General features: G+C 41.1%; 1 protein-coding gene across 1 annotated transcript in view; it reads right to left on the bottom strand.

Moving 5' to 3' along the window:
• Positions 1–14917, bottom strand: part of tmtopsb (teleost multiple tissue opsin b) — a 111877-nt gene that overhangs the window by 17155 nt on the left and 79805 nt on the right. The window contains exon 3 of the mRNA XM_061713117.1: positions 3942–4175. Coding sequence (XP_061569101.1) covers positions 3942–4175 — 234 coding nt within the window. The remainder of the gene's footprint in view (positions 1–3941; positions 4176–14917) is intronic.

Below are 14917 nucleotides of genomic sequence, written 5' to 3'. Positions count from 1 at the left end.
GATGGAAAGTAAGATGTTCGTTATACACCATATTACCCGCTTTGACGTGACGACTGCATTGATTTCACCAATGAAATACAATTAAAACCAAGTTACCTTAAGTCTGCTCCTAGCATGGCCTTATCTGGCCTCTAAAATACACCCCGAGGTTTGCCTTCCTCCTACAAGCCGTTTACATCCGGGTACTTTTGGAAAAGTCAACTTATATTACCATCCAGAGAATTGGACGTTATAATTCTGGTATCAGATTAAAATACCAGCCCGAAAAGGGATTTTCCTGATAAACAACAAGCCTACTTTTAATGATGAAATCATAAAACTAAGCAATAACTGCATTAAATATGTAGAGTACGCTCATCATATATTACTGTCCTCCTTTAATCTTTAATCTCCTGACCGGATGGCCGAGCCACCTCAGCAGGCAGCTCAACTACACAGAGACAAGTCTCCTGCAATCTGGCATTAAACTGTGCTGCATCCCTGCAGAGGAACAACTAAAATCCTTCCTGCTTGTTCCTGCAAGGACAGGACAAGCAACAAGTAGTAACCAGAGGTGGTAGTAACGAGTTACATTTACTCTGTTACATTTACTTGAGTAAATTTTGGGAAATGTTGTACTTTTAGGAGTAGTTTTGAATCACTATACTTTTTACTTTTACTTGAGTAGATTTGTGAAGGAGAAACTGTTCCTCTTACTCCGCTACATTAGGCTACGTTGAGCTGTTACTTTTCTTTTATCCCTTTTATCCACGTACGCGTCAATCTCATGACATCACTGGGTGATTCTTTGGGAAAAATGTTTGTTTTTGCATGTTTTGTCACATTTACACAGACTCAAACACACACAGAGTTTCTATGAGTTCATGTTTGTTCTAATTCTGCCTGGTTAAAAAAGAAAAGTAAAAATAAAAAAAAAGTCAAAATTTTGTGCTTAATTTATTTTTTTATTCTGTTATTTTATTTATTTTATTATTTATTAAAGTACTTAATTTTACTTTAAGAATATTTTAAATTAAGCTATTTTTTTATTTTTTATTAATTTTAATTTATTTTATTATTTTATTGATTTAATTTGCCTGAAGATGATTATTTTGTACTTTTGTCTGTTTGAATGGTTGTGTTAAAAAAAAAAAAATCAGCCGTTACTCAACAGTTACTCAGTACTTGAGTAGATTTTTCACCAAGTACTTTTTTACTTTTACTCAAGTAATTATTTGGATGACTATTTTTTACTTCTACTTGAGTCATATTATTCTGAAGTAACAGTACTTTTACTTGAGTACATTTTTTGGCTCCTCTACCAGCTCTGGTAGTAACATAGTAAAAAGGTATTAAATAGAATATTGTAAAAGTCCCTCTTTGATGAAAAAGGGAAGAAAAGTAGATGTCGAAGTCTTTGAACGATTGGTGAGCATGTGGTTCCAAAAATATGAGCTCAAAACTGACAAGTGAATGAAAACAAACACTCCACACATCTAAAATCTTGCAGAGCAGCCGTGTAAAATGCTGTTTCCAACAAGACACAAGTTAAATGTCTGGTGAATAATCCAGAAAGCTAATACTGCAGCAGATGCTTTGCTCTCATGAATTAGATCATGAGGAACGACGAAGAGGGAGGTCAAACATTTAAAAACTGTCTTCATCTTGATAATTGTAAGTTTCTTCCCATTTGTACCCGAACTTGTTTCCCTTTTTCCTTTTGCTTAGCGTGGCTGGGGATGAATGAAACGGGGATATTACGATCCATTAATGAAAAACAAGTTCAGGAATGAAAGAACGAGGCCAAGTAGCCCCACGGCCCCCACACTTTCACATTAAATAAAACATTTACAGATGACAGCGCAAACGAGCACATGAAAGCCGGCCCGGACCCGCCGAGCTTGATGGGAGTTCAGGGAGCCAGGGAGTCAGCTGGAGCCACAAATCCCTGTCTGCCCATTAGTTCATGTCCGTCCCGCTGAGTTAACTTGTTTATATCTTATCCAGCAATTTATTCATCCCCCGTGCTCTCTGCACCACATCACTCTGTCATTTGGCTCGATAAGTCCTGAGACTTATCCCCTTGATCTTCCCTGTGCACAGTCAAGTACGCTGAATTACTCGGCCGTACAGTAAACAAAGCCTCTGTCTCAATGCGTTTCGGAGTCAGAGTCGGACATGTTTAAGTGATCTCGGAACATTAAAGGCAGGGTAAGGGATTTTAGGATGATCCCACAACCAGTGCTCCCTGATAAAACCTCCCCATCCCAAACCCCCCTGTTCTTAGAATCCCTCACCCTGCCTTTAACACAGCAGGGACACGGGGAAGACAAGCATCCATCATGGTGAAAACTGACAGTTCATCATGAAAAATATTATCTAAATAATAAATAAATGCATCGTATGTCTAAACCAGGGGTCGGCAACACAAAATGTTGAAAGAGCCAAAAACACAAAAAACAAATATATCTGGAGCCGCAAAAAATGAAAAGTCTTGTATAAGCCTTAGAATGAAGACAACACATGCTTCATGTTTCTATATTAGTTATAACTGGGGGAAGATTTTTTTCTTCATTATGCACTTCGAGAAAAAAGTCGAAATGTCGAGATTAATGTTGAAGTACAATCTCGAGAAAAAAGTCGAAATGTTGAGAAAAAAGTCGAAATGTCGAGAAAAAAGTCCAAATTTTTAGAAAAAAGTCCAAATTTTTAGAAAAAAGTCAGAATTTCGACATTAATGTTGAAGTACAATCTCGAGGAAAAAGTCGAAATGTAGAGGAAAAAAGTCGAAATGTAGAGAAAAAAGTCGAAATGTAGAGAAAAAAAGTCAAAATTTTCAGAAAAAAGTCAGAATGTCGAGATTAATGTTGAAGTACAATCTCGAGAAAAAAGTCGAAATGTCGAAAAAAAGTCAAAATTTTGAGAAAACAGTCGAAATGTAGAGAAAAAAGTCGAAATGTTGAGAAAAAAGTGGAAATGTCGAGAAAAAAGTCGAAATGTCGAGATAAATGTTGAAGTACAATCTTGAGGAAAAAGTCGAAATGTTGAGGAAAAAAGTCGAAATGTAGAGAAAAAAGTCAAAATTTTCAGAAAAAAGTCAGAATGTCGAGATTAATGTTGAAGTACAATCTCGAGAAAAAAGTCGAAATGTTGAGAAAAAAGTCGAAATGTCGAGAAAACAGTTGAAATGTCCAGAAAAAAGTCGAAATGTCGAAAAAAAGTCAAAATTTTGAGAAAAAAGTGGAAATGTCGAGAAAAAAGTCGAAATGTTGAGAAAAAAGTGGAAATGTCGAGAAAAAAGTCGAAATGTCGAGATAAATGTTGAAGTACAATCTCGAGGAAAAAGTCGAAATGTTGAGGAAAAGTCGAAATGTTGAGAAAAAAGTCGAAATGTAGAGAAAAAAGTCAAAATTTCAAGAAAAAGTCAGAATGTCGAGATTAATGTTGAAGTACAATCTCGAGGAAAAAGTCAAAATGTTGAGGAAAAGTCGAAATGTCGAGAAAAAAGTCTATATGTCGAGATTAATGTTGAAGTACAAACCTCATGAAAAAAGTCGAAATGTCGAGGAAAAAAGTCAATGTCAAGAAAAAAGTAAAAAATCTCGAGAAAAAAGTCGAAATGTCGAGAAAAAAGTCGAAATGTCGAGAAAAAAGTCAAAATTCAAAAGTAAAAAAAGAAGTAAAAAAAAAGAAAAAGAAAAAAAGAAAAGAAAAAACAAGAAAAAAAGGAAAAAAAGAAGAAAAAAAGAAAAAGGAAAAAAAGAGAAAAAAAGAAGAAAAAAAAGGAAAAAAAAGGTCAAACATTTTTGAAAAAGCTCCAGGGAGCCACTACAGCGGCGCTAAAGAGCCACATGCAGCTCTAGAGCTGCGGGTTGCCGACCCCCGGTCTAAACCGATGATAAAGGCTAATCTAATCAGAACAGTTGAATGGTGCGGCCGGCGGAGACTCAGAGAACGCTCACCTGTTTGTTCATGAATATGTATATAAAAGGGTTGACGACGGTGGAGAACTTGGCCAGCAGCGACGGCGTGATGCTAGCCTCGGGGGTCAGCAGGTCACGGGGGCCGAAGGTCGCCAGCAGGGCCGCCACCCCGTAGGGCAGCCAGCAGACCAGGTAGCACACCACCATGGTGACGACCATCACCAGCACCCGCTGCTCCCGCCGACGGGTCACCACCGAGCTCACCCTGCGCACCTGACGGAGACACACACAACTTTACTGACGCACCGTGAATGACAAACGAACAGGCATGAAGTCCATGAAGATTAAAGGGACAAACGACGGAGCAGTTTCAGTTAAATTCATTTTCCCCTCACAAGGAATAAATAATGTAGATAGCATATGGGTATGTGTACATACATATATATATATATATATATATATATATATATATATATATATATATATATATATATATATATATATATATATATGTAAATAAATATAATATAAATACATGAATATGTATTGTTTTTATTTATATCTAAATGTTAAACGGAATGACTTTTTATTTTTTCTTTATTTTCTGTTTTTCCTTTCTTTTTTATATGCTGCCTCTTTATGTTTGCTTTTAATGTTTTGTTGTAATGTATTTTTTATGTATTTATTTATTTCGTGCATGGTAGTGCATAGTTTGACAATATTTCAGTAGTACTTTGTACACTTCAATCTACACACCCATGACCGAAAAGGAGCAGGATGAAGACAAGTCTTATTTTACCTGCCCCTTATTAAATACCAAAACATAAAGAACAGTCAATGTAACCAATATTTACACTAAAATATACACTTAAATAGAAACCAACCACATATATCAATAGTACTTTTTAAGTCCCAGCCTATTCATGATCATATAACTTAAATATTTTATCTTTATACATTTTTTTTTAACCTAAAAGTAAATTTGTACATTCCTTTAAATCATTCTGTTCCACAGTTTTACTCCCACAACCGATATACACATCTGCTTGAGAGTGGTCCTTGCATACTGATGTTTGAAATTATATTTCCTTCTATGATCTATAACTTCTGGATTTGAAAAAACAAACAACTGCTGTAGATTACTTGGTAATACTTTTCTTTTTGCCCGTATGCATAACTAATAATGTCTGTAACTCAACTATTTCTTTAAATTTAATAAGTCCTGAATGAATAAATAATCTGTTGGTGTGTTCTCTGTAATTTGTTTATGAATGATCCTCACCGCTCTTTTCTGCTGGATAAACAATGGATGTACATCGCTAGTATATGTGTTGCCCCAGACTTCCTCACAGTAATTGAGATACAGTAAGGTAAAATCAGTGAACAATATACGATTCGCAATGCCTTATAATCTAGTACATATTTTGCTTTGTTCAGAACAAAAATACTCTTGGAAATCTTTTTTTTAACATGTGATATATGAGCTTTCCATGTCAATTTGTCATCCAGTACAACACCCAAAAATCTAAGTTCACTTACTCTTTCAATATTTACTCCGTCTATAGACAGTGACACATTTAAAATTTTTCGATTACTAAAAATCATAAATTTTGTTTTTTGTAAGTTTAATGATAACCTGTTTTCATCAAACCATCCTTGTGCTGTAGTGTGTATTATGTGTCGCACCCCAGGAAGAATAGCTGCAGTTTTGCTGTAGCTAATGGGGATCCAAATAAAACTAAAATGTCAACAAGTTCTCCCTTAAATCTTCTCATTAGATGAATTCGTTCTTCTTATTTCTTGTCAATATTAAATGAAAATGTCTAAATTTTAACTAAGAATTCTGTTCCAAAAAGGGAAGGACACTATAAAATGTTTATTAAAACAGGATACATTTACTGGCAAATCCTCTAAAGCCTGTTCTGTTTTTATTCCTAACACTTAATAAAGAACTGTTGGGACTGGTTGACCCCTGTGTAGGATGTAGTCTTCTTTTAAAGACAGTCCATATATGTCTGAGTGAAAAGATCAGCTGTTGGAGAAATAATTCAGGTCTGGCACGGCTCAACGGGAGTGAAACAGAAAACCATTCAGTCTAGTCCAGCAGTCAAGCTCTTTTAGCACGATGCTTTTCTCAAGGCTAGTTGTGCGTTACAGTGTTGTCTTGAAAACATCCGAGGCCACGAAGCTCCAGGTCTGACACCAGGACAGTTTTCTTGCGTTTGTATCTTCTAGACTAGATTACTGTAATGTGTTATTAGCAGGATGTCCAAGTAATTTGCCGAATAGGCTCCAGCTGATCCAAAATGCAGCAGCACGAGTACTGACAGGAATTAGCAGGAGAGACCACGTCTCTCCAGTGTTAGAGTCGCTCCATTGGTTACCCGTAAAATTCAGAATCCAATTTAAAATGTTATTACATGCGTATAAAGCCCAAAACGGCTAAGACCTGATAGTGCCTTATGTTCCTGGCAGAGCTCTCCACTCTCAGAGTGCAGGTTTACTCGTAGTTCCTAGAGTATCCAAATGTAGATTTGGAGGGCGGGCGTTCTGCTATCAGGCACCACTACTATGGAACCAACTTCCAATCTGGGTTAAGGACGCTGACACCACCTCCACCTTTAAAACTAAACTTAAAACATTTCTGTTTAGTAAAGCCTATAGTTAGTGTTTAGTAAACCTCTAGCTGGTGTTGGTAAATCTCTAGGTAGTGTAAACTCTAGTGTGCCAGAGTCGCTCCTGTAGTTTCTTGTGCTGGCCCCCCCTTCTCCTCCCTTTTCTCTCTTTTGTCCATGTTGCAGCATCCTCTGCCGGACACCGGAACCTGCAGTGTGGGAGTGAGAGGGGCAGGGTAACGGCCCGGTCAGGCGGGGGAGAGGTTTGTCCGTCAAGACTCCTCTCCCTGGCCCTGCCCCTTCTCAACCTTTCCCCGACCCTGCACCACAACCTGGGACTTGCTGATTGGGCCGGAGCTTCGGGAGCTGCGTGCTGGCCTGCGGTCCCCACCTCTGGTCATCCCGTTGCTGCTTCCACCTGCCTGCTGTGCTGTTGCCGTCCCTGACCCACCAGTCTGACCCTCGGCAGGAGGGTCCCCCCTTATGAGCCTGGTCCTGCTCAAGGTTTCTTCCCTCCTAAAGGGGAGTTTTTCTTGCCACTGTTTGGCTTAAGGTTTTTCTCCCACTAGGGGAGTTTTTACCTGCCATTGTTTATGTAATAATTGCTCGGGGGTTTATGTTCTGGGTATGGGTCTCTGGAAAGCATCTAGCGACAACTTTTTTCGTATTAGATGCTATATAAATAAAATTGAATTGAATTGAATTTTCTCTTCGTCAGGACAGGCTTCCTGTTTGCATGTTAGAGTTTTAGCCTGCACTTGCTCTTCTTCCTCTAAGTTCTTTTCTGGATTTCTGGATTCCTGGAGAGGATCCTGAGCTGATGCGGTGGCCCACGTTACTGAATCATCCCGCTTCAGGGCTTCAACATCACGCACATTCAGTATTGATTTTCCTCCTCGACTCCTGTGCAGACGTTTCCTCAGATTCCCTGAAATGTTGTTGATATCATGTACAGTTGAGGATATTCAACATGTTTTATACTGAGACATCTGTGGCGAAATGTGTAGACAGTTTAGTCGTAGATTGGTGAAGCTCTGCCCACGTTTGCCTCTGAAAGACTCTGCCTCCCCAATATGCTCTTTTCATGCCACCGACGTGTTTGTGATGAGCTGCGAGAGCAACATCTTGCATGTGATTATCTGCAAGATGTCGGTCCAGGTGTTTCTTTTCTGCACCAGTTGCGTTTTCAGCCCTTTGTTGCCCCTAATCCCGACTTTTTGAAAGACACGTTGCTGCCATCATACTCAAAACGTGCTACAACTTTTCATGAAATGTATAACGTTAAAACATGTGAGATTATTTTTATGTTTCATTCATTCATTTGATAATTAAATCATTCACTAATATGAGCCATATTGCCAAGTCTTTATTTAAAACCCTTCACGCACTGCCTGAACTCAGCCTTATGTTCATATATAGCATTTGCCCGCTGCACCGGAGGCTCCGGGGTATAACAAGTGCGATTATATCATTTCAGTCTTATTAGATAGATAGATGTACTTTATTAATCCCGAAGGAAATTTAAGAGTGGTCAACTGCTCACAGAATCAGTCACACACACAACTAGTGTAATAAACAGATAAATAATAAATATTTAAAATAAATAAAAACTAATGACAGGAGGGAGAACCGACTTGGGGACAAAGGCAAGGACAGGTAAAACAACACACCGCAACAGAAACAGTGACAATAATAATAATAATAATAATTCATTTTATTTGGAGGCGCCTTTCACGACACCCAAGGTCACCTTACAGAATAAAAACACAAGAAATACAATTAAAAATACAATAAACATCTATACAAGCAACAAGACAAATAATAAACAGTAGACAAACAAACTGATGGGAAGTAGTGCGTGATGTCCGGTTATAGTGAATGGGCAAGTTTGAACAGGTGGGTTTTGAGTTGTGTTTTGAATGTGGTGATGGAGTCTATTTGTTTTATGTGTGGGGGGAGGGAGTTCCAGAGTCTGGGTGCCGAGCAGCTGAAAGCTCGGGCACTGAAGACAGAATGAAGACAGAAGTGTTCCAGCACTCCTGCCTTGGAGAGATTCCCCCCACACCCGCTTGACTCCTGCTACTCCTACTCCCCCTCCCGCCTCTTCCTCCCACTCAGGGTGTTGTGCAGCCTGATGGCTCGGGGGACAAACGACTTTGTGTGTCTCGTTGTTGAGGAGTTCAGTGATCGTAGTCTGTTGCTGATGGTGCTCCTCTGCTGGTTGAAGGCAGTGCTCAGCGGATGGTTGGCATTGTTCATAATTGCCTTGAGTCTGGTGAGTGACCTCTGCTCTGTTATCTCCTCAAAAGAGTCGAGCTTCAGGCCCACCACTGAGCCTGTCTTCTTGATGAGCTTGTTCAGCCTCTAGATATTTCTTTTGCTGCCACTGCCACCCCAGCAAGACACAGCATAAGACAGCACACTAGCCACTACAGAGTTGTAAAACATCTGTAGGAGCTTGGTGCAGATGTTGAATGATGCCAGCCTCCGCAAGAGGTAAAGCCTGCTCTGGCCCTTCTTGTAGAGGTGATCAATGTTCTGAGTCCAGTCCAGTTTATTGTCCAGTATGAGTCCAAGGTATTTGTGGCAGGGCACTATCTCAACCTCCTCACCCTTGATGCAGACAGGGAGTGGGGCGGGGGGCTGGCGCCTGAAGTCCATCACAATCTCCTTTGTTTTGGAGGTGTTCAGGAGCAGCTGGTTCTCCTGGCACCACCCCACAAAGTCGCTCACTAGCTCCCTGTATTCCCCCTCCTCGTTCTTCCTGATACATGCTACAACTGCTGTGTCGTCCGAGAACTTCTGAATGTGGCAGAGTTCCGAGTTGTGTTGGAAATCAGCAGTGTACAGGGAGAAGAGGATGGGGGACAGCACGGTCCCCTGCGGAGCTCCGGTGCTGCTGGTGATGGTGCTGGAGATACTGCTACCGATCCTTACAAATTGTGGTCTGTCGGTCAGGTATGAAGTCACCTTGAGTGGGTAAAATGTGTTTCTACAGAGGTATAATGGAATTTTTCCACCAGGGGTCTAACGTGCAGAGTAGATACTTTTTCTGTGACTACTCTGTCGAGGTTCTAAGCGGCTGAGTCGGCTGTATCTGACGTCATCACACTACAGACCACCGATTGGTCGGGGGGTTGGAGTCAGACGTCTGAGTCAGGATGTGGCATCAGCGAAAGAGACTCTGACGGATTCTTGTTCATTTTATTCGACAGGCAATGGCAGCAAAAGTCTGTTTGGTGATCCAACTCTGTTCATAAACCTGGTGGCTGAGGAGAGAATTAAAAAAAGGGATCTAGACGGGCGATAAGGAACGACCAGATCCACTAGGAGCTCTGTCACTTCATAGCTGCTCAGATACCAACGACATTTCAGCAGCGCCGAGACAAACTAAAGAAAATTAAAAAGCGTTGCCAGTTGAACTTGATATTGAACACAGGCCACAGACCCAGCAGCACATCTATAACCTCCCCTCTAGGTTCTACATCTTTAGCGTAGTTTTCTTCTTCGTTTAGATACACAATCAAATACGTCACAGCAGCTTCGCTCCAACCTCCTACTTCTGCTCCAGGTGCTGAATTGTTATGGAAAAGAAACCAGGACGAGTTGAGTCGAACCGAGCTGAGACGAGTAGAGCCGAGTAGGTGCTAGTGGAAAAGTGCCATTAGATGTTTTTGTCCACAACAGTTTTGGTGACCACAAAGGGTTTGATGTCAGCTTTGGGCCGGGGGGGGTTCACAACTGGTGTTTGCAAGAAACTTGGTGACCTTTCATAAGCGAAACTGTTCCTTAACTTCTTTTTTTTAAACAGACATTGGATATGCACTGGTAAGCTTCTGGGTGAGTGAATGTTGGAGTGTGTTGTCGCTCACTACTGGTCTGACCTGAGTGGACTCACAACGACCTCACAGAGTGACGGAAAACTTCCATCACACACGTCATGGTAGAGGTCATGTGACACTGCACCGTCTCTCAAGAGCAAATTCAGTTGCCAGGGCTATAAATACTTTTCCATCTCTTAAAATAACTCAGGATGTCCAGCCGTATCTACCACACATGAATTCTGGAAATTAGATTTAAAAAAAACACCTATTTCAAGGAATGTAATCAAGTCTTATATCATACAAAATCAGCCAATAGAAAGCCATGTCTTTTATGCAATAACTGAAATAAAGGTTAAGTTGCTCACAAAGAAAGCACGTGTCTTAAAGTTATTCTATGCAACTTCCTAGAGCTAGCAAGATTTGAAAGTGCCGCCTCCTCTAAGCCCCGCCCACCCCCGCCCCCACCCACGAGCGCTCCGTCCAAAGCCACGCCCCCACAAACATGAACGCGCATTATTAAACATTTTGGACAGCACATTTACAGCAAAACTACCCCATGTCTCATTCACCTGTAAGCGAGGCCGGTTTTAGGGGGGGCAGGGAGGGGCTGTGCCCACCCAAACGTGCATCCTGCCCAGTGGCGTCTCCATCCCGGAGCGCCGGTGCGGCTGGCGGAGCACTGCGGTGCCGTGCAGGCTCTAGAGCCACGGCTATGCCGTAGCCTACGGTGTACCCTATGGGGTAGCTGTGGCAACAGAGCCTGCACGGCACCGCAGCGCTCCGCTAGCCGCACCGGCGCTCTCCGCTCTCGCTGTGATGAAGACGCCTACATCCCGGCGGACCCCCATATAGCTTCCGAGCCGGAGCTGCGGCTCTCCGTGTCCCCGCGGGCTGCTGCTGCTGGGCAGAGTCCTGCAGCAGCAGCCCGGACGGCTAACGGCTCTGCTCCCCGCTCTCACACACACAATGGGACCGACCCGCTCTGGAAATAATTACATACTGGGGGGGGCGTGGTTTAAAGTGAAGGCATCTGATTGGTTCTTTCCCTTCCTGCCAAGCCTCTGGTCCTGGACCAATCCGTTTCATTCGGACCGAATGGGCGGGGCTTAGAGGTGCCTCTTTCAAAATTCTTGCTAGCTCTACCACATCAGGGAGAATACCTTTAATCTGACGAGTAATAATTCATTACACTCTCTCTAGAAAGAACCAATCTAGAATATACAGGACTGTCTCAGAAAATTAGAATATTGTGATAAAGTTCTTTATTTTCTGTAATGCAAATTAAAAAAACAAAAATGTCATACATTCGGGATTCATTACAAATCAACTGAAATATTGCAAGCCTTTTATTATTTTGATATTGCTGATTATGGCTTACAGTTTAAGATTAAGATTCCCAGAATATTCAAATTTTTTGAGATAGAATATTTGAGTTTTCTTAAGCTGTAAGCCATGATCAGCAATATTAAAATAATAAAAGGCTTGCAATATTTCAGTTGATTTGTAATGTAATTTGTAATGAATCCAGAATGTATGACATTTTTGCATTACAGAAAATAAAGGACTTTATCACAATATTCTAATTTTCTGAGACAGTCCTTTATAATGATGGCGTTTGGTTAGAAGTGGACACATGAACCTGTGAGATATTTGTGCATTTTCACATCCAAACATCCATTTTCAGACAGAGAAACCTTTTCCCAGCCAGGCTGAGAGAGATAACAGACTGGGCATGACTTGAATGATGCCTCGAAATCAGCCCAAAAAAAAAACTGTGACAAAATTCAATTCACCTCAGATGATACGACGTTGGTCCAAAAGCTGCTGATTTCGGTCATTTACAGGCATAACTGTCCTAAATCGACTCTCGCAACATCCAGGCTGATCCTTAACTGGCATCCTTAACTGGGACAGTCAGCTGATCCAAAACGCAGCCGAGTTTGCTGACACACGGCTGCAAATGTCCCAGTTCAGCTCGGCTTGCACACTACTGCAAAAAAGGGCCTGATCCTAAAAGAACAAGGGAAGGGAAAAAAAAAACCCTCGTCATCCTGTACTCTCCTGGTTTGATGCCAGTCGACTCTCCAGCAACTATACGGAGAAGTAAATGCAGTACTGGAGTTGAGGGAGGATGAGGGGGGATGACATCCCTCCTGAAATAAAAACGGTCCAAATCATCCCCCTGTAAAACTGCCATCACCCCTTTCCATCCCGTATGTCATTTCATCAATGAATGTGGTTTTACTGCTATATCAACATTTAGAGTCATCACCAGAAAAATAACACCAGAAAAATAACTTATTTGACAATTTTCACCTGTTTCAAGTGAATTTCCACTTGAAAAAAGTAGAAAAATCTGCCAGCAGGACAAGATTTATCTTCTCATTACAAGCAAAACAATCTTGTTCCACTGGCCGATTTTTCTACTTATTTCAAGTTAAAATCTACTTGAAACAGGTGAAAATTGTTGTTTTTTCCAGTGATGAGTCTTGTTTTAAGTGTAATGAGATTTTTCCATTTTACTTATTACATATTGATAAGTTCGGAAAACTGTTCTTTATTGTTGTGTTTTGATGTATTTGATGTAAGCCCAGTGGATATTTAAAGCTTACAGAAGGCTGCATTTAACTGCTGCTATGTCATTCCTGCAGTATTTCTGCAGGTGTTTTGGTCAGTGCTATTATTTGTAATATATTATTGTGGCAGGGTGGAGGAGCTGCAGCCACTCAGGCTGATTAGGGCACAGGTGGGGCCCAATCAGCCTCTCCGCCCTGCCAGCCTTCATAAGGCAGAGCTGGACAGCAGCAAAGGGGCCGATGGAGCTGCTGCCTGAGAAGCTGTGTGTGGTGTTGGTGAACTGGTCTAATAAAGGGTCTGCACGAAAACTCCGTGTCTCTCCATCCTTCAGGCGGGCCCCCGTAGCATCCACCCTGCTACAATTATATTATTTGTAATCAGCACAAATTATCTGTCCCCATATGATAAAATCCACCATCCCCCTGATCTTTCTTTACAACTCGAGTACTGAGTAAATGTGCACAGAAACTGAAAGAATATCCTGGGCGATATTTTACCGTTCACGATATACCGTCAAAAAAATTCCCCACGGTAAGAATTTATCATCTCACGGTAAAAACAATAAATTCCTGTTGATGACGTTTTTGTGTAAAGATGATTTATGGTTCTGCGTTAAATTCACGCACAACGTACGGGAAGGAAGGAAGGAAGGAAGGAATGAGCCAGAAAGAAAGAAAGAAAGAAAGAAAGAAAGAAAGAAAGAAAGAAAGAAAGAAAGAAAGAAAGAAAGAAAGAAAGAAAGAAAGAAAGAAAGAAAGAAAGAAAGAAAGAAAGAAAGAAAGAAAGAAAGAAAGAAAGAAAGAAAGAAAGAAAGAAAGAAAGAAAGAAAGAAAAATTCCCATTGATGGCGTTTTTTGTATTGGTATTTTTTTTATCATTATCGGGATAAATGGCAGAAATTATCGTGATACATTTTTTAGTCCACACCGCCCATCCCTAATGGTGGGTATTCAGTCTACATTCAAGTCAAAACAGACAAAAAAACACATCATTGTGCTCTAAATTGAATTAAAAATCCCACACAAGTATGTCAGATATTATCTGGGAATTCTACGATTACAGAAGCTGATGAACCTCGTCACAACCAGGGCATCGTGACATCTGAGGGAGCAAAGGCGTCGAGAAGCGAGTAGGAAGCTCAAAGAGGACAGAGAAGGAATCCACCTTGTTATATATTAAGAAGCTCAACATTTCACTCAGGAAATGCTGCTGCTGCGAGCATAAAGCTGCCACCTCTGGGGATCCCGGCTGCTGCTTCACGCTTCCTCGCTGCCGGCTCTAACCTGGATTATAAAACACTGCGAGTAACAACACTCACTTATGGAAGTCAAACACAGCTGACTGACGGGAAGAGAGGGACACGCGGGAGTTAAGGAACTCCATTGAACGTGATGGCTCCGTCTGAATCTGTGAAAGGTTTTTTTTTCACGGCTCAGAGCTGGAGACGCTGAACCGGCATTTAAACCTGCACCATCAGATCCTCATCTGCCACCATGAATATTGCATTGAGAGATTCCTGAATATGGCCATATCCTTTTAAAGTTCAAAACAGAGAAAGAAAGAGAGGGAGAGAGGGAGGGAGGAAGAGAGGATGCAGTGCAGATGCAGTTTTGATTAGGTTGAAGATGATAAACCCCGCGCTGATGCTGCCAGATCCGCGCTGAGGGCGTCAACTGCTCGCTCTAATAATATCAAGTGCGTGGATGTCAGGCCGGAGGACTACTGGGCTGGGAAGTGAAATAAAACAAATTAATGTGTTTGAAGTGAGTCAAACCTTAAGTTTCCTGTAGCTTTTTCATGGCAACAACCCAAATATGCACTTTTACTTTAAAGTCAAGTGCTTTTAAACATGTTACTGATGTGAGCAGTACTCGAGTTGTAAAAAGAAATCAGGGGGGATGGTGGATTTTATCATATGGGGACAGATAATTTGTGCTGATTACAAATAATATAATATATTACAAATAATAGCAGTGACCAAAACACCTGCAGAAATACT

The sequence above is a fragment of the Cololabis saira genome, chromosome 22, assembly GCF_033807715.1.
Source record: "Cololabis saira isolate AMF1-May2022 chromosome 22, fColSai1.1, whole genome shotgun sequence".
Taxonomy (NCBI): Eukaryota; Metazoa; Chordata; class Actinopteri; order Beloniformes; family Belonidae; genus Cololabis; species Cololabis saira.
Note: the sequence above shows the minus strand (reverse complement) of the source record. Positions and strands in the feature narration are given on the sequence as shown.